Genomic DNA, 25,969 nt, shown 5'->3' with positions numbered 1-25,969 from the left:
CTTCTCATTTCTTATTTCTTATTTCTCAATTCTCAGTTCTCAGTTTTAATTTTTCAGTAATTAGTTCTTAATTTCAGTTCTCAGTTCTCACTTCGTATTTCGCACTTCTCCTTTCTCACTTCATAATATTCACTTTTAACTACTCACTTCTCACTTCTTACTTCTTGCATCTCACTTTTCATTATTCACTTTTCAATTCCCACATATCGCTTTTGACATCTCTTTACTCAATAATTACTTCCAACTTCTCACTTCACATAATAACTAATGTGAGGTGTCATTCCGCACTTCCGACCTTTCACGAAAGTAACCCCGTCGACTTTGTACCACTCCTGAACAACATTTCAATAGTGACACGAATTTTGATACGGTCAGAAAATCGCACGGCCCTCGTATTAATTCAACAGATAAAGCTGACGCTTAGTAGATCTTCTCGTTTACAGTCCCGGTAGTCACAAACGGTGGATTCATTTTGCCTCATGAGCAGATCGCTTGCCAAATCATGTATTTTTTGGCAAGCTTAGAAAGTTTCTGCTTTCTTACTTCTTCTGGAGCATCAAACTTGAATCCGTCCGCAGTAGGTAGGTTAAACGCACAACACCACTATCGCTTTCGAACTACCGAACACGGGAAAAGAATTCGCGATGACGCGAAGCGTACACCTCTGGCTTGCACAAGCTATCGGTCCGCAATGTTCCGGATGTCTTGTGAAAATGGCATCAGCTCAGGGTGTATGACCAAATTGTGGGTCCATTCATATGGAGTGCCCATATCTTTGTGTATTCTTGACGTTTTCTTGATCTGCAGCCAGCATTGGTCATCAAATTGGTTCTATTTTTTTAAGCAAGCTTAAAACATGATAAAAGATCTCGTCACAAATAACCACCTGGAGAAGAACAAAAAATGCATTTGTATGCATGCATGTGCATGTTTGTTGCATGTTTTTTTATATAGATACTGTTTTAAACTAATACAATACAATTTATATATGCCAAAATAATTTCAAAAATAGTTACAGAACTTGGTTGTGTGTAGAAGAATTTCTGCGTCCCATGGTTCCGGTTCTATTGAAATCGGTTTATTTCAAGAAAAGCTATGCTAATTTGACCGTTACAAATTTGCTTGCCTCAACATTTATGTGCAATCTCTAAACTGCCCTTCTACGCATAGTTGTCCCATGTTAGTTTTTGTGGATTTTGACCTGGGAGGGAGAAACAGATTCAAAAAATGTGTGTGTCAAGCCGAGCCGAAATCTAGCTGTCACGACATGTCAGTGCGAGCCGAGAACAAAACTCTCGTCAAGAAAATTTTGTAAGGCAATTTATCAACAATAACACGCAAAACCAAATTTAGTCATTATGGTTGGCGCCTCCGATGATTGTGTTTTCTTGTTGAAAATTTACTTGTTGTTCGACTACAGTATTTATTTATTTGATGTGTAGTATCGAGAGCTCCCTCCCAGATTTTGACTTTTCACCATAGAGATTGTGTGTTTTCTCATGCTTCGGACAGCAGAACGATCGCGCGATCCGCCGAAATATTTTGTTCTACATTGCGCGGTCGGTAATAAAGCTAATCAGTTCAGTGTGTGTTTTCTCTTGTGATTTGAGCAAGTATGTACAGTGCGTGGTGGTATGTGTTTTGGTCGTGGCGAAATAGTTCTGTGTTGATTTTACGATTGATCGTATTTCGAATAGCAAGCAAAACTGACGCGTGATCCGATATATTTTGTTTTGATCTGTACGGTTCGCGTTTTTATTTGTATTTCATATATTCCCTTCCCTTAGATCGCATCACTTACCAAAGTGAATCCAGATAAAATATCCTATGCAACTAACACAATACCACATCCCGTGACAATCGTGGAGATGCAGAGGTGTTCTCGGTCTCTAGTAGCAACAAGAGTCGAACTAACAATCCTTCCTTTCCTATATGACCGTAAGGACGTGGCCGGCGCCGTTATTGGCTTTAAATACGTGAGCTTCTGAAACGTGTACATTGAGAATGGATAGCATATCCCATGCTCCATTCACATGGTTCTCTGTGCAATTTCACAAGTTCCAGTCAATCACGGAGTAGCAACTACGAAATGTACGGTCATAATGCTCATGCTCATGCTCATGCTCATTTTGACTTTTCACCATAGAGCAGTCTATTTTGATGTATACTTTTAGAAAACTCTAACAGATTTCGAACTTTGTTCGGAAAAACATTGAAAACTACATAAAGTCTATTTGTCCCATTGCTTAATTTCTGCGCATAATTGTCTCGCGGTGATTAAATTCATCATTATGGCGAATTCTGTTATTTTATGGAGCAACATACATTGAAATAGCATTTTCTGTTTAGATCTTGCAATCTTAGCCTGTTGCACTGGTTTAATGGGGGCAATTTGTACAATACTCATTCTAAGCGACAAAATCACTTCAACCACGTGGAAGGTTCAGGCTCCATAGATAAAGCATGTGGAGACATAAGTCAATCGCAGTAGTCATTCACGAAATCATGCATTTAACGTGGCTGATATGCCTAGAAACCATAAAACAAGTGCTCTATTTCTCGGCAGAACTGTCCCGCCAAACTATTTTCATGATCGTTGTCGCAAATTCTATTTGTGAGTGTAAAATAAGAATGATTTCAATTAAATTAAGTCTTCTGAATGGTTCGGTGATGTATAATCTTATATTGCATTATGGTTATACGCCAGAAATGAAAATTAGTGTTCAATTTCAAATGCCATTTTCTCATTTGTCGTTTTTTGATTTTGTTCAAGCATGCGTAGATAATAAAATCCTATAAAAAAAATCCTGTATTAAGTATTTACTTGCCAGGTCTAGGGCTACATAGTTAATTATTTCCGAAGTGAAATAACCACAAAATTAAAAGTTCAGGTCTCTATTGAGATCCTTTTCTATATCCAGCTTTTAGCGCAGGCCATGCTATAAAATTTGAATCACCCCTTTTGACGTTTGCTGTGTCCACTATAACAATTTATTTTAATAGAAATACTGGTTCATATATAGAACACTGAGAACGTTGGATTAACATGAATTTATTTTAGCTACATGCGTCAATTTCATTATAATTTGACATTTGACAAATTTGGATATTGAGTTTTCTAATACATTCTTCTATAATCTTCTAAATCTAATTTTATTAGTCTCAAATTTTGATTAGAGCCAATCCCGAGGAATCTCTATTGAAAGGCTGGCAATTCCATGAACGACTTGCTGTAACACCATACATTGGGTCATAAATTAAAATGAAAGCTAAGCGCATTGCAAAATAATTCTAATCTCCTCCATAGCTGTAATTAAAAATAAATGACATTATCCTTAGCGGTAAGCGAAGTAGGTAACTACATGTTTTATGTTTTTGTGCTTACTCGATTACCACTCAACTGAATGTGGATGGAAAAGCTTTTTTCCAGCACATACAACGTCCGCAAATGAACGCAAAGTGCAACATCATACTATAGTTAGTAATGTATTATCGTATTTTTTCTGTGGTCACAAGCTTACGTAAAGCTGTACCTATTAAAGCAAAGCGTATCGGTTCAGCCCGTTGAGTGCCACCTCACATGATAATAAAAAAAACTTTTGCCTTACCAATCAGCTCATTATTCTTACAGGATAACCAGATTATGCTTTTCCAATAAATTACGAACCATTTGCAATAAATGTCCCGGTAGTAATTCATTTCTTGTCTCATAATTTTCATTACAGGAACTGGAGGACCTCTCGCCGAAAACCTCCCCCAAACCCCGCACTGCCCCAGTTGCCTCGTCAACCCGTTTCCCATTCGACCCACCCAACACACCGAAAAGTGTCCGCGTGCCATCATCATCATCGAAAACCTCCACCCACGAACCGATGTTCAATTTTGACGATTCGCCCAACCCGATCCGCCGATTGCCGACGAAAGTTTCGCCTTCCGACTACCCGCGGGAACGATCACCCGGTAGGGATGGAAATAAGGAGAACCGTCCCAAAATGGTGGAAATGACAGTCACTCCGAGCAAACGGATCAGCCCATACAAGTCCCGCAAGGATCGGTACATGCAACAGCAACAACATCAACATCAACACCAAAGTGGAAAAGCTCTGAATTCGGCGCCGGTTGTAAGTGGAAACAAAGCGCAGAACCACAGCGATCCTAACATGACAATGTTTCCGTTCGACCGCGAAGCCATCGACTACGACCGAATCCAGCGCGAATGCTTCGCCGTCGAGGAAGAGTATCCTTACGATCACGATCGCGACGACTACTGCGAATCTCCCTCCAAAGCAATGATGGAGTCGGAGATTTTCAGCGGCCAATACTCGATCTTCCAGCAGTATACCTATCTGACGCAACAGGAGCGAGATGTCCTGGAGAAATCTCCTTCCAAGCGGGGCAAGAAAGATCGAATCGATGCGTTCTCACCGAAGAAGAAAGCCTCACAGGCCATTTCGCCGCAGCGGCTGTCCAAGTTCGACCAGATAGCAACCAAGTTCGACATGATGCCATCAAAGTACGACACCTCGTCGAAAGGGCGCACGAAAATGAGCGGTGGACTGCCGGATCTTCGGGTGGACTACTTCGCCGAAACGTCCTGCTGTGGCGATGACGGTCTGCTGACTACGTCGTCTTCTTCGTCCGGCGGAACTCAATCGTCGTCGTCTGCCTCCGAGGGAAGAACGCATGCGTCGTCGAGCAGTGGCGGTTCATCGGGGCAGGTGCGCTCGGTCGAAGTCGTTGGAGCAGGCGCACTGGCCAGCGGCCCTATAAATGTTACACCCAACCCGATGGACAGCGCAGTTTGCACGCAACCGCGGGCGACAATAGTCGTACAGCAAGTACGTAGTTTTGTCCCTGTTTTAGAACATAATCCAAGTTGTATACAAATGTTCCTTTGATCTCGTGTGTCCTGCGTTACGGGGACTTGTTTTGATATAAATCTCGATTTACGGTCGATTAAGCGTGGCGCGGTGATAGATCTCGTTGGTGGGGGAAAATTGAAACTAATGTATGAAGAAAGTGCATTTCTCCTGAAAGAGGGAACCGTGCCAATATTTTGAAATTCCCGATCCAGGTTAAGCTGCTTCCGTGAAAACGTATATTTTCGTTCGATTGGCTCCAAGCAGGAGAGAATAGATACGTGTGTTTATTTATACTCCCAGAGTGTGATGACTACGGTTGGAAGATCGCATGTCCCGTATTTCACGGCTGGTGATCGTGCGGCCGAGTGTTATTTATATGCCGGTGTGCTGCGATTCTTCCAGTGCCAATTAGCATCATTCTGTCGGTTCTAATACCCGCTGTAACCGACCGGTAAAGTGTCCCAGATGATGACCGTGGTGTGGGATCTGCTGCCAAGGAAACAACAGTGGGGCCTGTGTGTTGATTATTATCATTAGTCTATTTGCGACGGCGGCGACGACGACGCCGCACCGTTGTCCAAGAACCAGGGATCTGGTCAAGTGAACTGCGGAGGCGTTCCTATGTATTCAAATTTTCTTTATTATTCGCGTAAATTTGGAAATTATCATTGTGGCATATGGTGAACGGGTCGGGCAAAACAAGTGTAGGCGTGTGGCAGATTATAGCCACGGGAACAACAACAATCGCTCGATAGATCGATACTTGAATGGTGAAAACATTTGAAACCTGTCAAAAGTGTATGGAGAGAAGAATGAATCGAATTTTCAAGAAGGTGACGACGCTCCTGGATAGGAAGGTATGATCTGGGTTAGCGAGAGTGAGTTGTGAAGGTTGTTTTTTATTTTTTTTTCATTGAGGATAACCAACGTGATATAATATTTGTGGTTGGAAAACATGTTCAAGTTATGTACCCATAATCTTTTTATTTTATATTCGTTTCACGCTGCCGCTATTTTAGATAGGCAAGCATTTTAGTCAATAATTATCGAAGCTTCCAGAAAATTTGATTCCAAGTTAAATAGACTGAAGTTGGTGCTTTAAAGATTCTGATTGCTTGATAATAAGCTGCTTTGATCTCAAGTTGGCCTTGCTAGCAAAGGCATAGGATTGCCTCGACTCCCTGGACAATTCAAATTCTACAACAGCTTTTATCAAAAATTCCTCTGTCGGAACCTCTAAACTATGTTTTAGAATTTTGGATTGTTCCAAAGAAATGCTCCAGATGCGATTATCTTTCATATAAGGCTTGAACATCATGACTTTTCGAATATGTTTGGGACACCCTAGTATTCGGCGAACTTTAAATTGATTACTGAGGAATTGCTAATTAAATATTTACATTTAAAGCGGGCTAGGTTCCAATTGAAATGTAGAGCCATTGAAAAAGAAGTAAAAGTTCTAGTTTATCTAGTTTTTTTGGAAATTTTTCCAAATTTCACAAAAAAAACTTTGTTTTGCTTTTCAGGAAATTGTTTTGAGATGATTTTGAAAAATTTCTAATGATTTGTTTTAAGTTCTACTGGAATCCCGTTTGAATTTCTTGAGCTTGAGCTTGAACTTGATTGACTGCTCGTAGCTGCTACTCCATTATGACCAGATCAGCTGTTCTTCCACAGGGAACCAACAGATGTTTGCTTGGGACTTGCACACATCTTCAATGTACAAGTATTGGTGATCTCATTTGTTAGGTCATACTGGCGCCTGCCACGTCATAATGCAAGTCAATGTAGGGTAGGGAAGGGGAGGAAATTATGATGCAATCACTCGCCCACTGCAAGCCGAATATATACCTCTGCACTTGCCACGAGTTCATGCGGAATTTGTTGGAATTTTTGGGTTAGGTTGGAGAGGCAGAGGTCCGTCTTGGTTAACGAGCTGCCAATGTGATAGATAGGAGAAGGTAACTGATGGAATTTCTAATTGGATGTAGGAAACGATAATGATCTATAGTTCATTTCCAATTCTAGCAGATTACTGTTAGAATACTCAAGTTGAAGGTATAGGAATAGTAATGGAAACGGTATGGAAGTCCATTTCCAGTTCTAGCGATTGCTAGAACATGAGAAATAAAGAGAAAGATACAAAGTAGGAGAATGGAACGGACCTGGGATCCCAGAAGCAGTAGCCATATGACTACCAAGCCCGCTTGCTGGAATCCTGTTTGAATTTCCAAGAAAAACTTGAATTTCCAGGGAAATTCTTTGAAATTTTGACCGAAAACCCCATGGAAAACTCTACTATTTTAGGAATTTGAAAAAAATTTGGATCTAAGACTGCTAGACGCATCCTTTTTCTCAAACTTAATCTTGTTCAACAACTGTGTTTAGCGTTAAACTAAAATTTGAATTAAAGTTCAGCAATCGTGCATTACCGCAAAACTATTGAATCACACCTATAAACCTTCTCCATATAAAATCGAATTAACAATAGCAACATAGATGAAATATCGAGAAAACTCCAAAACTTATATGAACAATGCTGGACTATTACAACCCCTTCAGCTATTAATAATAGGACTTTGAGATTTCAAAGAGACTAAATATATTAAAGAGAAGGATAATATTGAGCACGAGCCTGAGCATTATGACCGTACAATTCGTAGTTGCTACTCCGTGATTGACGAGAACTCGGAAATTGTACAGATTGGGATTAGCTACTCATTCTCAATGTACATACACGCCTTGGAAGCTTAAATATATTCAGTCAATAATGGCGCCGGACAAGTCCTTAAGGTCATATAGGAAGGGAAGGATTGTTAGTCCGACTCTTGTTGTTACTAAAGACCGAGTATACCTCTGCTTCCCTACGATTGGGTTGGGATAGGAGATTGGTTCAGTTACAGAGGATAATTTACCTGGATTCATTTCGATCAGTGATGCGATCTCTAAGAAGGGATATAATTATGCGCATTTAAAATATTCTACTCATGTTCTTTCCTATCGAACCGGCGTGCTAATCTACGACCAAACGCGCACCTGTTAACTTATCACCCGTCCGCACGAAGCACCACATGTTTCGTATGATAGTGCAACGGTTCTGCATACTTCACGAAAACACGAGAAAACATGCATTCATTTATTTAGTCTACATCTAAACAGATAACACTGAATCAACAATTTGACGCCACAATACACTCCATCCTCGAATACGCCCCATGCTCTTCAGGTCGTTTTGCACCTGGTCTGCCCATCTCGCTCACTGCGCTCCACGTCGTCTCGTACCTGCCGGATCGGAAGCGAACACCATCTTTGCAGGGTTGCTGTCCGGCATTCTTGCAACATGCCCTGCCCATCGTACCCTTCCAGCTTTAGCTACCTTCTGGATACTGGGTTCGCCGTAAAGCTGAGCGAGCTCATGGTTCATTCTTCGCCGCCACACACCGTCTTCTTGCACACCGCCAAAGATGGTCCTAAGCACCCGTCTCTCGAATACTCCGAGTGCTTGCAAGTCCTCCTCGAGCATTGTCCATGTTTCATGTCCGTAGAGGACAACCGGTCTTATAAGCGTCTTGTACATGACACATTTGGTGCGGTGGGGAATTTTTTTTCGACCGCAGTTTCTTCTGGAACCCGTAGTAGGCCCGACTTCCACAGATGCTGCGCCTTTGTACTTTACGACTAACGTTGTTGTCAGCCGTTAGCAAGGATCCGAGGTAGACGAATTCCTCGACCACCTCGAGGGTATCCCCGTCTATCGTAACACTACTTCCCAGGCGGGCCTTGTCGCGCTTGGTTCCGCCCACAAGCATGTACTTTGTCTTTGACGCATTCACCACCAGTCCAACTTTTGTTGCTTCTCGTTTCAGGTGGGTGTACAGTTCTGCCACCTTTGCAAATGTCCGGCCGACAATGTCCATGTCATCCGCGAAACAAATACATTGACTGGATCTGTTGAAAATCGTACCCCGGCTGTTACACCCGGCTCTCCGCATGACACCTTCAAGCGCAATGTTGAACAACAGGCACGAAAGTCCATCACCTTGTCTTAGTCCCGGGCGCGATTCGAACGAACTGGAGTGTTCGCCCGAAATCTTCACACAGTTTTGCACACCATCCACCGTTGCTTTGATCAGTCTGGTAAGCTTCCCAGGGAAGCTGTTCTCGTCCATAATTTTCCATAGCTCTACGCGGTCTATACTGTCGTATGCCGCCTTGAAATCAACGAACAGATGATTCGTTGGGACCTGGTATTCGCGGCATTTTTGAAGGATTTGCCGTGCAGTAAAGATCTGGTCCGTTGTCGAGCGGCCGTCAACGAAGCCGGCTTGATAACTTCCCACGAACTCATTCAGTAATGGTGACAGACGACGGAAGATAATCTGGGATATCACTTTGTAGGCGGCATTAAGGATGGTGATCGCTCGAAAGTTCTCACACTCCAGCTTGTCGCCTTTCTTGTAGATGGGGCATATAACCCCTTCCTTCCCCTCCTCCGGTAGCTGTTTAGTTTCCCAGATTCTGACTATCAATTTGTGCAGGCAAGTGGCTAGCTTTTCCGGGCCCATCTTGATGAGCTCAGCTCCGATACCATCCTTACCAGCTGCTTTATTGGTCTTTAGCTGTTGGATGACATCCTTAACTTCCCTCAAGGTGGGGGCTGGTTGGTTTCCATCGTCCGCTAAACTGACGTAGTCATTTCCTCCGCTGCCTTGATTTTCACTGCCTGTACTCTCAGCGCCATTCAAATGTTCCTCGAAGTGCTGTTTCCACCTTTCGATCACCACACGTTCGTCCGTCAAGATGCTCCCATCCTTATCCCGGCACATTTCGGCTCGCGGCACGAAGCCTTTGCGGGATGCGTTGAGCTTCTGGTAGAACTTGCGTGTTTCTTGAGAACGGTACAGCTGTTCCATCTCCTCGCACTCCGCTTCTTCCAGGAAGCGTTTCTTCTCCTGAAAAAGCGGGTCTGCTGTCTCCGCTTCCGTCTACAACGTTCCACGTTCTGCCGGGTACCTTTCTGCAACGCGACCGCCCGCGCTGCGTCCTTCTCCGCCAGAATCTGTCTGCACTCTTCGTCAAACCAATCGTTCCGTCGACTTCGTCCCACGTTCCCGACGTTGTTCTCCGCTGCGTCGTTAATGGCTGCTTTAACTGTATTTCAGCAGTCCTCAAGAGGGGCCCCATGGAGCTCACCCTTTTCCGGCAACGCTGCCTCGAGATGCTGCGCGTATGCAGTGGCGACATCAGGTTGCTTCAGTCGCTCTAGGTCGTACCGCGGCGGTCATCGGTACCGAACATTGCTGATGACGGATAGTTTTGGGCGCAGTTTAACCATCACCAGATAGTGGTCAGAGCCGATGTTAGCGCCACGATTTGTCCTGACGTCGATAATGTCGGAGAAGTGTCGTCCATCAATCAGACCAATCAGAACGTGGTCAATTTGTGATTCTATCTGCAGTGGTGATCTCCAGGTGTACCGATACAGAAGGCTGTGTTGGAAGTAGGTGCTGCGAATGGCCTTATTCTTGGAGGCGGCGAAATCAATTAGTCGTAGGCCGTTTTCGTTTGTCAGTCGGTGAGCGCTGAACTAAACTCCTCCTCTTGGCCAACCTGAGCGTTCAAATCTCCTATGATGATTTTCACGTCTTGGCTTGGGCAGCTGTCGTACTCACGTTCCAGCTGCGCGTAGAATGCGTCCTTATCATCATCAGTGCTTCCGGAGTGTGGGCTATGGACGTTGATTATGCTAAAGTTGAAGAACCGGCCCTTGATCTTCAACCTGCACATTCTCTCGTTGATCGGCCACCACCCGATCACGCGCCTTTGCATGTCGCCCATCACTATGAAAGCTGTTCCCAGCTCGTGTGTGCTGCCGCAGCTCTGGTAGATGGTATGATTACCTCTAAACGTTCGCACCATTGATCCCTTCCAACAAGCCTCCTGCAGCGCTACGATGCCGAATCCACGGTCCTTGAGCACATCGGTGAGTATGCGTGTGCTCCCGATGAAGTTGAGAGATTTGCAGTTCCACGAACCGAGTTTCCAATCGCTTGTCCCTTTCGACGCGGTGGTCTTCGCCGATGGTTCCGGTCCGTACTCTCTTGTTGATTGTTCGTTGCGTGAGTTTTTTTTTTGCTGCCTTGCAGGGCCTGACACCAAACCCCCTAAATTTCCGGAGGACCATTCCTCCTTATTCCCGGTGAACCATGGTGCACAGTTTAACTTAGAGTCCCTCGCAGGCACTCGGACGATGATCAGCCGCCCCTAACATGGAGAACAGACGCTGTTGTGAGCCGATCCTGACATGGAGAACAAACCCTCAATAAGATTTGCACCTCCGGAGAGGAGCAAACCCCCCTTCCCTGTCAGCATACGACCATAGTTCCCACCGGGGTTGGTTACCCGATCTTCCCTAAGGTTGCTAGTATCCCGGCCAGCACCACGGGGAGGTAGGGATAGGAGTAGCTGGGTAAGAGGCTAAGGACCGCGAGATGGGGTCTATTTTATTCCTTCAGGTACGCGAAGTACCAATGGTACGCTTTACCCAGCATTTGCCGTGCCGAGAAAACATGCACTCACTTGCTAATTTATATACTCACCCGCACAAATCAGAACAAACATTTATTTCGAAGATCGTGCGATCGTTCTGCGTGCTTGACGAAGCATGTTTAGACGCGAACTATTTATTCATTAATAGCACAAAGCACAACCACAAACTAGGATTTCGTTGTCCTTCCTGAAATACTTCCTTTTTTGCACCAAATAATTTGTTCACTACAAAGAGAAGAATAATTTTTGAAAAAAAAAAATATCTGTTACCTATCTAGATACCTGGTTGGCTACAGCGTCGTTACACCTATGCCTGGCGTATTGTAAAGCTCCATACTCGTCGGTCTTGGGCGATGTTTTTTCCAGTTTCTCCGAACGTTCGGGGTCCCCCGGTCCGATTACACCGCGTGCAGCCTGCGTGTTCGTGGCCTTCCATGAAGTCGCTGGCCCCTATCTGGTTCTTTGTTGAATATTGTTTTCACTATTCTTTCTTCCGACATTCTCACTAAGTGACCAGCCCACTGAAGTCTGTCGTATTTCTTACGATTCACAATATTTTCTTCTTTATATACTTGATACAGCTCATGATTCATGCGTCTGCGCCACACACCATTTTCTAGTTTCCCTCCGAGTATTGTACGCCTCTCCGGTCCGCCTCTTTTAACGTCATGCTTTATTTCCATAAAGGGTCACTGGTAGAATCAGAGTTTTGTATATAGCATATTCGTTTCCGTCTGCATGTTGCGGGACCTAAGCTGGTTACGTAATCTGTAAAAGGCTCTATTCGTAGCAGCAATACGTCTTTTCACTTTACGGGAAACGTCATTGTCACATGTCACAAGCAATCCCCAACACATCCCCATCAAGCACTACCTCTGCACCATCCCTACCCTACCCTACCATCTTCCTCTATCTCTACCTGTCACCATGTGCTTTGTCTTGGTAGAGTTAATGGTTAAGCCTATCCTTGCCGTCTACCTCTTCAGTGGGACAAAAGCCTCCACTAATGCTATACGATCGATTCCAATAAGGTCAATGTCGTCCGCAAAGCCCAGGAGCATATGCGACCGTGTGATGATAGTACCGTTCCTCTGCATGCCAGATCTCCTAATAGCGCCCTCGAGTGCAATGTTCAACAATAAATTTGAAAGTGCATCACCCTGCTTCAATCCAACGAAGATCTTAAACGTGGTTGACACTTTGTCTGCAATCCGAATACTTGATTTCGAATCATCCAGCGTTGCACGCATCAGTCTAATCAGTTTCGCCGGAAAACCATGTTCGGACATTATCTGTCACAGCTCATTTCTTTTCACTGAATCGTACGTTGCTTTGAAATCAATGAACAGATGGTGAGACTGCAAGTTGTACGCCCGGAATTTATCAAAGATTATCCGCAGGCTAAACATCTGATCCGTCGTTGATCGTCCCTCACGAAAACCTGCCTGGTATTCGCCGACGAAGGACACCTCAAGCGGTCTCAATCTGTTAAACAGTATACGCGACAGGATTTTGTACGCCGAGTTCAGAAGGGAGAGCCCTCTGTAATTGGCACACACTAGTATGTGCCCTTTCTTATAGATTGGGCATATGAACCAGCCAGCAGGCAGTGCTTCATCCTCTCATATTTTCTGGATAATGTGATGGATTGATTGATGCAGCTGTTCACTTCCGTTTTTGAGAAGCTCAACCGGGATCTCTACCTTCCCAGCAGCTTTACTGTTTTCAGCCCGTTTAGAGCCTTCTTAACCTCGTCCAGCGTCTCTTCCGATCTGCGCATTTGCATCCCCGATGACAATCTTTACATCGTGTGTTGGGCACGCTCCGTAGGCCTTATCAAGGCTCTCATAAAACTTATCATTCACGTCATCAGGCTCATCGTTCGTTGGGTCATAGATGCTGATCAGGCTATAGTTGAATAATTTGCCCTCTATTTTCAACACGCAAATGCGGTCGCTTATCGGCTTCCACCGGACAACACGCTTCATCTGCTTCCCGATCACCATGAAGTCAACTCCTCGTTCTGCACTGTCACCGCCGCTATAGTAGATGTGGTACTTGAACGAAGTGTTCGCTACGGGATCCACCGTTCGGAATTCACGTTCTCCAGCTCTGGGCAATCATACTTCCTGGATTGCTGCCACACTCACGCCGACCTTCTGCAGCTCACGAGCCAGAAGCCCATCACATATGGGTTAGTTCAAAGTTCTCACTTTCCAATTGTTGTCCTTTATTCGTTGCCGGGTCTGTTGTCGTTGAATCAATCCGTTTGCTCTACTTTTGCCTTTGTTGGTAACTGTAGAATCTTCGGTAGGCTACCTTACCAGGGTTACGCTACCTACATCTCGTTGAAGGGGCTGCCTTCTCGATGCAACGATGACACGATGCAACAACATTTCATGTTTTTGCTGAACATTGTAACATTCCATCTCACATACAACAAAAATTATCTTTAAAGTATACATATTTTTAGAGGTATTTCCACTTATAATTACTCCCTTAATTGCAAAAAGTCGCAAATTTCTTCACGATATTCTGAAAATCGCTTATTTTATTTTTCTACTGACATTGCCAACTTTTGTCGACAAAAGTCTTCTCGAATGCTGTGTTAAAAACTTGTAAACCTATGAAAAATCATAATATTTGAATAACTTTCGTTTTATAAGAGATAGAAAGTTACAATGTTCAGCAAAAACATGTATTTTTTCTGGTTTGACAACTTTGTAGAAGAGACGGAGAATGTGAAAAATCTTTAGAGAATCTTTAGTTTAAGTTAAGAGAATGGTTTTAAGTGGATTTCCACATACATAAACCATGTTAAGTTTGTTATATCAAAAATATAGAAACTCAGCTTCATCAACGCATTTGTTTTTAATAGCATTTGTTATGACGTGAAATGCAAAGTTTTTTTTTAATATGTAATGCCAAAGGAAAAGTTGTTTCCAATTCAACTGGATTTGTATTCGTTGTTCTCTTTGTCATCGCTTTCACACTTTCACTATGATAGTTTAGTATCTTCTGTAAGCAACTTCCTTCGACTTCTTGGCCAACTTCGATACAACGGGATAAAACGATCTCAGTGATCAATGCACCAGTTCCTCGTTTGTCCTAAAATTTACCTGCAGCAGATATTTCTGCTGTTTCAATCAAATTGAAACGCTTCGACGTGTGTGCTGTGTACATTTATTGTATTTTCGATGTCACACGAATACGGACTTACAGAAAATTTGAATTCTTTGAATTATATTTTTTTATGAATTCTTATATAAATATAATAATATATATGAGTTTCTATATTTTTGATATAACAAACTTAACATGGTTTATGTGGAAATCCACTTAAAATCATTCTCTTAACTTAAACTAACTCTAATGAATTTTCACATTTTCCGTCTCTTCTACAAAGTTGTCAAACCAGCAAAATTACATGTTTTTGTTGAACATTGTAACTTTCTATCTCTTATAAAACAAAAGTTAATTTTGTGATTTTTCATAGGTTTACAAGTAGGGCTGTGCCATATCGGCGATATTTATTTGGTGTTATATCGGTATCGGCGATATATCGGGTTTGAAAATATCGGATATCGGATCGATATCCGATATATAAAAAAACGAATTATTATGAGCAACAATTTGCCGCTCTATTATATCGCTTTCTTAAAATCATCCGCACTTACATTATGAAGAAATGTAATTTGGTTCACTCGTTTAGGATCCAAACTACTTCTAGAATCGCAGAGTATACGGCCTGCCTTAGAGAACAGTCTCTCCGATGGAACCGAAGTCGACAACAGTGGGAGGAGTTTCATCGCAGCTTTGTAGAGTATCGGATAGGAATGCTTCTTGTCTTCCCAGTATTGGAATATATTACAATCCATTTCCTCAATTCCACTTTCGAGGTACAACGTTATTTCCTTTCTGATTGAGTCCGGCTTGAGAGACGAAATATTTCGGTTTTGGTATTGTTGTACCATTCCTTGATGAAAACTCCAAATACCAGTCCGCTTTGTCATTTTAGTTTGAGGCTCATTAAAACCTTCGTATTCTTCATCGGAATCATTGTTATTTACATCAGAGAGTATCATGTTCACAAGCGCATCTTTAGCCTTCGACTGTCAGATGTAAATTTTTGAACCTCGGGTCAATAAGTGTTGACGGGGCATAAACTGGGGATGTTTTGAAATGGCTGAACCTATCATCAATTTCGTTTAACAAATTAGATTTCAAATCTTTTCCAGTATGCGTTTTCAAATTCATCCCAGCGATACTTTTGTTCAAACAGTTGATAATAGGAATCACCCTACTCAACGTAGAATACTTCTCCCCACTGAGATCTTCAGTTACCTCGTTCAGTGGATCTAAGATTTGAACAACCTCTTCCAAAATCCGTTTATCACCGTGGGAAACCATTTCACTCATTCTGTCTTGGTCTTTCATGATGGAATCGATGTACTCGAAGAGAATCAGGAATCGCTAGACCATAACAAGTTCCGAGTTCCACCGTGTAGGGACAAAGGAACAGATTCTTAACGGAGAGTCACCTTTTTCGATTTGCTTTTTCTGCAAATTGTCGCTCGCAGTCGTTGAGCGTTTAAAAAAGGCAACAATTTTCTTCACTTTGTCTAATGGTGCCGACAACGATAAACTGCTATCGATGGCCTTCTTCGCAGCCAAATTCACGGCATGAGCGGCGCATCCTATATGTTTCTCCGGACTAAATGTTTCAGCGACGGATTTCACCATATTAGCAGCGTGGTCAGTGACAACAACGCTCACTTGATCGACCGAAATTTCCCATTTTTTCAGCGTATTTTCAAAACACGATGAAATATACGAGCTCTGGTGCCGTTCATAAAGAGGGTAAACTCCGAGATCAATTGTCTGAAGGTCATTGGAAACAGATCGATTAAAAAAATGACACGTCATTCCCAAATAGCTGCGTGTCGTATGGCTATCCGTCCAAATATCTGCCGTCAAAGATACATTTTTCTCGTTAATAACCTCCTTCGTATGCTTCATCAGTTTCTCATATTTGCTGTCGATAATCTTGGTTATAGCTCTTCGTTGTGGAATCCTGTATCTTGGGGCCAATAGTTTGAGCAGGCTAACAAAGCCCTCATCCTCTACTATAGAAATGGGTTGATAGTCTTTAACTATCATGAAAGCGATTGCATCATCGATACTTTTCGACTTCGCACCGTTTTCTAGAAATCAATAATTTATAAAAAAAATTATATGAAGTTGGAGTTATTCAACAAATGATAGTCATCTTCAGACTGGTAGATCAGTATGATCGATTTAGATCAATGAGCTAAACGACATATTTACCTGTCCATTCTTCGTTTTCCCTGAAACAGCGTTCCAACGGCTTAATTGAGGCTGATGTTCCGGGAAAGGAACCATTTTCTCCCCGACGCAACACATTTTCTAACGCTTTCTCTTTATTTGGATGCTTCTTAAGATGAACCATCAAATTTGTAGTATTACCACTGCGCGATACGTCTTCTTTGCAAATCTGGCATTTTGCAGACGATGTGCTGGACTTAATAAAATATTTCCACACCTCCGACATTGCGTTTGTTCACAATGTGTGAAAGTGAAAGTGAAAAAAGGTATACAGCTAACCAGTGAAAATGGTACGGTTAATTTCCACAAGAATTTTTCAAAACATTAAAACGTCACAAATCGAACCATCATTTTACTATAGTTTGGCGGATGTAATATGTATTCTTTTTTTCAAATCCTCACCAAATCACTTTGGCTCTTACATTTTTAAATTGCAAATTTCAATATTTGTTGCAGTAATTACGTATGTGCAGTTCAATGTATAAAAATACAAGAATCAGGAAGACCTTTGATTTTCCCGCGATGATTAGTTGTGTTGCTAAATTAGTAAATTTGTGTCAGCCAGACTATAATAGAATTCAAACATTATAATGTGATTCCAGGTTAGACTCCCCATGGGTGTATATTTGAAAACTTCAAAGCAAATTGAATTATCCCAATGGACTTGCTACATATGTTTTGAATGATGTAGTCAGTGTGGCCAGTGTATGTAGTTTTGTTGAGTTGATTCAATTGCCATCATCATTTTCAAAATCGAGTAAATAAATTTATCGATATCGGCGATATTTAGGTTTAATTATATCGGGTATCGTATCGATAAATTTCATCCGATAATATCGATATTATCGATTTTATCGATATATGCACAGCCCTACATATCACTACTCACTGTGAAAAGTGGAAAGAGCGAAGTAAGAACTCATCATTTCGCAGTGAGAAGTGAGAAATGATGATCGAAAAATAACAAGTGAGACATCAAATGACCTATTTGGTGAAATGACATATTCGGCCGAACGACCTATTCGACCAACTTAACAAATTAACTTATTCGGCCAAATGAGCTAATCGACCAAATGACCTATTCAGACAAATTAACTATTCGGCTAAAAAGCATATTCGGCCAAAATAACCTATTTTTGTCAAATGACCTATTTTTTCTTATTTGAAAAAGCTTGTTTATTTTTATCCACATCCATATTTATCCACAACTACGTACACCAGTTGATATTCTTGTTATTCTTGTTATACTCAACGTATCCCCGGGCCGTGGCCAATCTAAGTTGTATGACACTAGGCAATACGTTTACACTGCTGGCTTAAATTTTCAACGTGACGATTAATATATAGAACTCATGAAATCAATGTGAACTCGACTCGTGGAAAACTTATTCCAGGTTATCCGAGGCTTGTGATATACCCTTTATCACAACGGACCTTTCCATCCACTGACTGGTAGGCTCGAGCGTCCCGTCCTCTGCTTCAGACCCATAAGGGGTCCGAAACAGTTCAGTTTCAGGGTAGTAAACTTGTGAGAGAATAGAAGATAGAGGAGGAGAATGTGGAGCGGCTTGTTGACCGCTTCCGGCTCTAGCGACTGCTATGGAACCTATTTATTCGAGAATTGTTTGTAGAGATAGAAACGGTTGTGTTTATGTACATGATAGATGTTCAGACAGTTCGGTATCGCAACGATAGAGTTTGTTATAGCTTAGAAACTTTTCAGATGATTTATACTTACGGTAGAAGGGAAATGATTGAAATCCGTTTTCTGATGATTGTCGAAAAAGCTATGTAGATTGATATGATATAGGTACGTGCAGCTTAGGATTAGCATGATCACGATGGTTTAAGTTTGGAAACATAAAATAGAAAAGGAGGGAGCAGGAGGGGTGGGGGAACAAATAGCTAACCATTTGACGTAGAAAGATTAAAATAATTAAACTGAATTTGAATTAAGTAATCAATTAAATTTTACACTTTTGATCGAACTTGAGTTAAAAATGTGTTCCAAGCGTGCCAACCGAATTAAGTATATTACGAGTACTGATAACCTATGCTACTAAATAAAGCTCGTGATTAAAAAATGGAGGTTGGCTCATCAAAATATAATATTATTCTAGATATTCTCTTAAGTATGAAAACTGAATCCTAACTATCCCGAAACTGCTTTTACCATGCTGCCGCCCAGAGCACAGCCGCCTCTGCCACTCATAGGCAATGTCCCTCCCACCGCCTTGACAGCCTCCAGAAGTATCTACCAAAATATTTGAGAACTAGAATGAATTATTAATTCATTACATAAAATGATTTGTTCAAGCAATAGATGCGGGAACGACATCGCCATAAACGACACGGGACAACCATGCCCCACACGACAGTGTAACAATGCACCAAATCGGGGACCTCCTAAACTTTTCTATGCAACGCAGAGTTTTACCCTCTCTTGCGTTATGTGATGTTGAAAATAAGCTCCTAATCATTTGATGGCAAAAATAAAAATAAAATAAAAATAATCAAACAAAATTAAAATATTCTAGCTAAATTTTACTATTTTGGTCGAGCATGGGTCAGCCGCCTGACACCCGCGTTGAAAAATATGTTCCATGCGTGCCCCCACATAAAATAATAACGCGTGCTAATCACTAATGATACTAAAAGATTTAAATGGAATTAGGTATTGTTCCCGCTTATCATTTTAGCACCGCCAGGGGGAACTTAGCCGATACCCACTGCACTTTTCTTTCCCTTAGCACAAACAATTAACCATCATTTGTGATATTTAAACGGAATATTATTGGGAATTCTGAAAAGGCAGACAATCAATGCAGTTAGATTGCCAGGTTATACGTGCACATCGTAGCATTGGTGATGCATCACAATCGTATATATACAGGAGTATATGCACTATATGATGGCATTGACCGGAAGATTAGATAAACATTTCCCCCCAACTACGTACACCAGTTGATATTAATCCTAAAATAAATTTATAATATCCTCTTCCCTTGTTTCACAAATATTATCATTCCAATAACAACTTTTTATAGGATCCCCCGATACTGCAATAGATATGAAAAGGATACATTTTCCAACTGAACTTAACTCTTGAATATTATGAATAAAGAATATTACAGTCTTTTTGTTCGCTATTTTATTCTGGGAAATCCACGTAATATTCTCAAAAGTAAGGGTTGTTGATGATATGATGATAATTTAGTACATTTTTATGGCGTCATCCATTTGAAGCTTGCTCTACAAATTTCATCTCACATGTTTATGAGCATTCGCTTTGACTAATTTCACCTTTTTATTATGCTTTTTTGCCCTCATTGGTTTTTATTCTGTTCAACACAAATAAAAAACATGATGGTACCGTAATAACCCGAATCACACAATTGCGTTATAAATACCCAACTAGATTTGTGCATCAACAAAACGAAAATGATACAAAGAATTCATATTCCGTCATGATTCAGACCATGACGATGGCACCTACGAGACTTGGCTTGTTGGTGACAAATGTGGAATGTCCGATGACAAACCGTACCAGCTGGTCCGCAGAGTCGCATTAATTGCCTCCGACGGATTTGTCGGATGCTGAGCAGGTCACGTGGTTGCAATTTAGCCATTGTAACCCGGATAATTGGCGCATAATCATCGGGTCCGGGTAGCTTATATGTCTCTTATCAGGTCATTTAAACCCGAGTTTTCCATCCTTTCCTTTTCGTTTACTGCCTGTTGGTGAGGACCCACCAATTACAGCCTCCAACATTTTCCGCCGCATTATGAGATAGCACAGCACTGCGATCTGCGGCCTGGTTCTGGGTGGAAAATGTGCCAGCATTGTTGTCGTTATGATGGGGGTAGATGGTTTGAAATGCACCTAGAATTACGGTTCAATGAATAATTTTAATAATTTGAAATAAGTAGATGGTCTTATCGTGGAATTTGGAAAATAGCTCATTGAACGTTAATATTGATAGTAATCGGTTATCAACAATCTTGGCTCATTGCATTGGGCTGATAAATCTGGACTTTGCTAAGCTGAAGGCGAATTATAAGCTTATAACTACGTTAGGATTTGATGGCAGAATTGGCACTCAATCAAGATTAATTAGCTTCTAATTATACTATAACGTTTATCGTGCTTCACTGATATGAATAACTAGGACCAAATCGATAAAAATACAAAAGGAAACATAGTGGAGCATGCTCCCCTGTTCTAGTTTCATTGCCGGTTTGGGGATTAAACGCATTACGGAAAGGCGTATTTTCCTTGCTTTGCTTCAAATCTCACTGCGCTGCTGTGTGCCATGTCGGCTGAAATGTTTGGGGCGTTCGAGGACGGCCGCCCACGTAGCGACGGCTGTTGCTTTTTTTTCCACTCACATTTGATACTTTTAGCACCATTTTTGACGCCGGCTTTATTGCATCCAGGCAGGCGATATGATCTGCGGCTGGTGCGTTTTTTCGCCAGATGGTGCCAAGTGTTGAAAGCTGTATTTGGATAGATATAAAATCAGATTTACCGCGTAATACGTTTAACTGTAACCACATTCTCATTTCCAGCAAGGTCCTGTCCAATGTTGTGGCTGATTTAACCACACAATGAAACATTTAACAAGCGCCGGTCTTTGGTGGACCCTGTTCAACCAAAGCTTTATACAATACGGAAATGGCGAGTTTGCTATTATATTGCATCATATTCGCTCTTCGATATTGCATCTGCAAGAAAATATTCTTGAAAATATAAAGTTTAGAGACGGGATACATTCCAGCGGGAACGTAATACTACAAAACAAAGAAGAATAAATTCCAACAACCGCTGCTCTGATGCTTCTTGTTATGACTTGTGTTGTATAAGTGTGACATACATAAATACAGCAGTTATAGCAACAAGCCAAGCATACCGATATATCAGTTCAACAGTATATGCTGTGGCATCCATGATCTCTCTCATATTGGCAGTTTTCTAACAATAATTAGTCACTTCATTTTGAACGATGTTCAAATAGCAATGGCTCATATTAATGTGCCATCATAATCGAAGGGTTAGGGTATTTATTTTGATTCGAAGATGGCAGCCTAGTTGTTGTTCAGCCAATTTGGTGAAATCGGTCGGCAGGGATCGCTTATTGTTAAGTGTCGATATCTAAATTAAAAACTGCATTTGACGCGAAAATAGTATAATCATATTCACTGCTTTCGAGCGTTAAGGCTTATTTGATACCATTTCCTCCATCCCTTTAATTATTATATTTTTGATACACTGATCCCACATATATGGGTCACTTTGTAACAATAATTAGTCACTCCATTTTGCATGTTGATCAAATGGAAATGACCCATATTAGTGTGTGATCCATGATTGTGGGGTCAGTGTACAATGCATTTGTTCCTAACAAATGATTAAAACTGATCTCTGCTTAAAATACAGGAAAAACTGGATACCATCATCAAAGTTTACACGTTTATAAAGATTAAAAGAAAAAAGTTCAGTAAAGTTTTTTGCAAAAAACTTTACAAAAACAAAACTTTATTGAGGCATTGCCAATTTCCGGTACCAATGTATTAAAACTTAAAAGAAGACTGTCAGGGCAGTGGTTTTCCCACAGCGCGGAACAAACTGTGGCCACAAATTCCGTGCCACAAGCCCCGAATCGTGTCTCGGGTGCTATTATATGCCATTATTTCGTTTTAATTAACAACTCCCGTTGGTGATTATCTCGATTCAGAAAGTTTGGTCACAAAACAGTGGAAGAGAAAGTGGAGCGGGGCTGAGGGCATCATGTTGCAGACAGTTTTGATTCCAGCACGATGTGTTTGGTGTTGTGTAGGTATTGCATTCACAATCAGGAACTTGTCCGACAATTTCAAACATTGATAGTCAGTCCAGTCGTTTGGTATGGGAAGAAGTGAATGGGGGGGGGATGGGGTGGCCGCCGAAATATTCGCCCCGATGGTTGGACCGGTCATTTCGGAAGCAGAAGTTGAAATTGTAATGTCAGTTGCTCAGTTGCACAATTTGAATCGATTTTTGCTCGAGATTTGCTCCCGTGTGGTTTTCATGTGTTATTGTGTCGGTGAAACAGTTCAATAACGGAATGGTAATTTGGAAAAGTTTCGGGTGAAATCTGTTGTACATCGAGCTAACCTTTCATTTGCATATCGTGACTGTTTGCGTTTCATGAGTATAAAGACTGTAACGCATTTTTTTTATAAGGTTAAATTGGGTGTATTTTTTTTAATCGTGCGCTTAGGAAAAACTTGAACACCTTCATTTTGTAGGTGTGTGTGTACGGAATGTTTCCTGTATTTTATTTTTGCCATTTACTAATTAGTTGTCAAAATGGCGTCTAATTAAGAGAAACAGGGTTTTAAGATTTTGTACAACTGTTCTATCAAGCTTATGGATACTGAACGCCAATATGCTTTTTGATAATGCATGAAGAAGAAGCAGAAATATGATATTTAGAAATATTCCATACGAAGAAATTTTTGAATTTCTTCTCAAAAGTTCTAGAAACAATTTTATAAAATACGGTAAGCAGTACGAGGATGAACTTTTCTTATACTGTGCATCAGCTGTGATATCACAATAGTAGTTTGTGCAACAAGTTGCAAAAAGATGATTTTTTCAGCATGAGTTGTACGATTATCTAACGAGGATGAATACTACGAGTGCTGAAAAAATCTAGCTTTGCAACGAGTTGCACGCGCTATTTTTTGCAATGACGAAAAATGGACTTCAATTTGATAAATCTGTACCAAAATTGTTAATAAATTATGTTGCTGCAAAGAACAATCAGATTCCATGTTACCGTCCCACATTGCATAGTTCTATAATCTGTGAAGCGATAGATGTACTTGCCTTTGGAAATTTTTGATGCCACGATATTTGGCTTTGCGAAAATTGAAGGATATGGGTTCATGAGAGTCGTTGAAATCATGCGTTAAACCGCGGTTTACCTTGACGAGCAGCGGCGGGTGATGTGCCGCTGATTTGACTAATGGCGCAGGTGCAATCGATGAAGATATAGCTGTGCTTTGATCGCTAATGAAGCAAAGGTCGAGACGACGATTATTCTTGTTGGCGATGGAATTAACTTGAACTAGCGCTGCTGAGCTATAGCTGTCAAGACGCCTTATCGCTCCGTTGTGTAAACAAGAGTGATCGGTGTCCCGATAAAGATAGTCATTATGTGAAGTGATCCACGTTATGCTCGGTAGATTGTAGTCCCCAAGAACTATAATTTCATTGAGAGCAGTTGCTATTTCTAGAATATAGAAAAGTGAATCACAGTGGGTTTCAACATATCCCATATCCTGAAACTTGTCGCTCGGAATATACAACGCCCAGAAATAAAGTTTCCGGTCTCTAAGCTCGATCGTTGTCCAAACCTGTAAGCAGGATGAAATACCTATCTGGCTGGAAAGCGTGAAATCATTCAGTCAAGTCCAGGGCTTGCAGAAATTGCTCTCAATAGATAACGAACAACAATAAAAGAGAGGCAAAAATCTCTTCGAATCATAACAAGCCATGAAAACAAAACTATCGCATTTGTATACAAGTTGGAAAAAGACTGATTCGGATAGGCGGACCCCACCGATGGGGTTTGATAAAACGCTTTGTTCTCGCTCATTTTATGTTGGGGACCATATTCTTTTTCGCACAGCTGTGTAAAACAACAGTAGAACCGTTCCCCCCGCAATTGGGGCTTATTAAACCAGGTTTATCATGGGTGTGTAGCCCCCCAAATCAGTTAATTATCGTAACAGCTACGTCTCTCGCGGTATGCTACCTATCGATAGTGTATACAGACATGATAAGTGAGAGATTTTCTCATTCTCCTTTGGATTCAAACCCTGGTCAAGTCTCAACGAGAACGACAGTTAATCGGTTTGATCGTAGAGAACGGACGCGTTTTATATTTGCTCCTAACTCGTTTTAATTTGTTCGTTGTTGTACAGTCCAACAAATTCTAAAGCATTGTTACAGTGCTTTTTAAAGTGTTTTCGTACTAATTCGTTTCGGTTTTCTTCCGTGGTATACCAGTGTATCGGAAGATTGGCTCCGTGGTCACGTCTGGCTGGTTATATCCGTAGCAGATAGTTTTGCTAATAGGATACAAGCGAGTGGCGATAAATGAATCAATTGACGCTACACTAGCGTCAGTGCAACGACCGTAGCCTGACCTGGGTTGACACCAGAACAAGAGAGTGAACTTGAATTTTGAGCTCTAACACCTAGCTATACTTACCTCCCTCGGTGGGACGGGTGCCTGGTACGACTTTCGGGTGGTGGAACAAAGTGCGAGGTGTTAAGAAGTGCAAGAAGTGGAAAAGCAGAAGAACAAAGTTAAAAAGCAGGATTGTTTTGGTTCTCGTTTTTCGGACTAAATGCTGTAAGTGTTGTTTGTAAGAGCGGTGGTAGAGCTGCCACCAAAATGGCAGCCAATGCCAGTGATAGACCTCCTTGGTAGGATGATGCACCTCCCGGAGGAACAAGCATTGTAGACAGTAGTCAAACCGAAGCTACACTCCCTCCCAAACTACATTGATTCGCAGGGCTTACACGGCGCACTTCATCTGCTCCTTCTCACCAGTTCCGAAGATCGTCCTCTACCAAACATTCCATTTATGATCCGCAAATCCATCGAGGCCAAGGTAGGGCGCATAGACGGCGCCTACAAAGAGAGTGGCGGTTCCTATACCCTGAAAGTGAGAAGTTTAAACCAATTAAAACTGTTGCTTTGCATGGATCAGTTACATGACGGAACCAAAATTAAAATTATTGAGCACCCCACCCTCAACAGCACAAAATGTGTTGTTAGTTGCGGAGATGTAATAGACCTTTCCGAAACTGAACTGCTAACCGAGCTCGCAGATCAAGGGATTAAGGAGATCCGGAGGATTACCAGGAAATAAGGGTAAAGTTAGGGTCAACACTCTGACGATAATCCTCACCTGCAAAGGCACCGTTGCTCCCAAAACAATCGACTTCGGATATATACGATGTAAAACTCGCCCCTTCTATCCAAACCCCATGCAATGCTATAATTGCTGGGCGTTTGGACATACGAGAACCCGATGCCAGTCAAAAGAAAACATCTGTGGGAAATGTTCCCAAGGTCACCCAGTTACAGAGGATCGAAATTGTTCAAATGCGGTTTACTGCAAATCGTGCGACTCCAATGATCACGCCCTGTCGA

General features: G+C 41.6%; 2 protein-coding genes across 5 annotated transcripts in view; one reads left to right on the top strand and one right to left on the bottom strand.

Annotated features, from left to right (window-relative positions):
* Window positions 1–25,969, top strand: part of LOC134218367 (serine-rich adhesin for platelets) — a 428,012-nt gene that overhangs the window by 190,972 nt on the left and 211,071 nt on the right. For 2 of the 4 annotated variants that reach the window (XM_062697307.1, XM_062697308.1), the window contains exon 5: window positions 3,726–4,838. In XM_062697307.1, the coding sequence (XP_062553291.1) occupies window positions 3,726–4,838 (1,113 nt within the window). Of the gene's footprint in view, window positions 1–3,725; window positions 4,839–4,894; window positions 5,720–25,969 lie in introns of those variants that run through there. The other 2 variants (XM_062697310.1, XM_062697309.1) reach the window with 1 other exon arrangement.
* Window positions 15,056–16,983, bottom strand: LOC134214670 (uncharacterized). The gene is made up of 3 exons (XM_062693997.1): window positions 16,740–16,983; window positions 15,897–16,615; window positions 15,056–15,523 (listed from the first exon to the last, which is right to left on the bottom strand). The coding sequence occupies exons 1-3, from the start codon at window positions 16,981–16,983 to the stop codon at window positions 15,056–15,058; spliced, it is 1,431 nt and encodes a 476-aa protein (XP_062549981.1).

Source organism: Armigeres subalbatus, chromosome 2 (genome assembly GCF_024139115.2).
Source record: "Armigeres subalbatus isolate Guangzhou_Male chromosome 2, GZ_Asu_2, whole genome shotgun sequence".
NCBI lineage: Eukaryota > Metazoa > Arthropoda > Insecta > Diptera > Culicidae > Armigeres > Armigeres subalbatus.
Note: the sequence above shows the minus strand (reverse complement) of the source record. Positions and strands in the feature narration are given on the sequence as shown.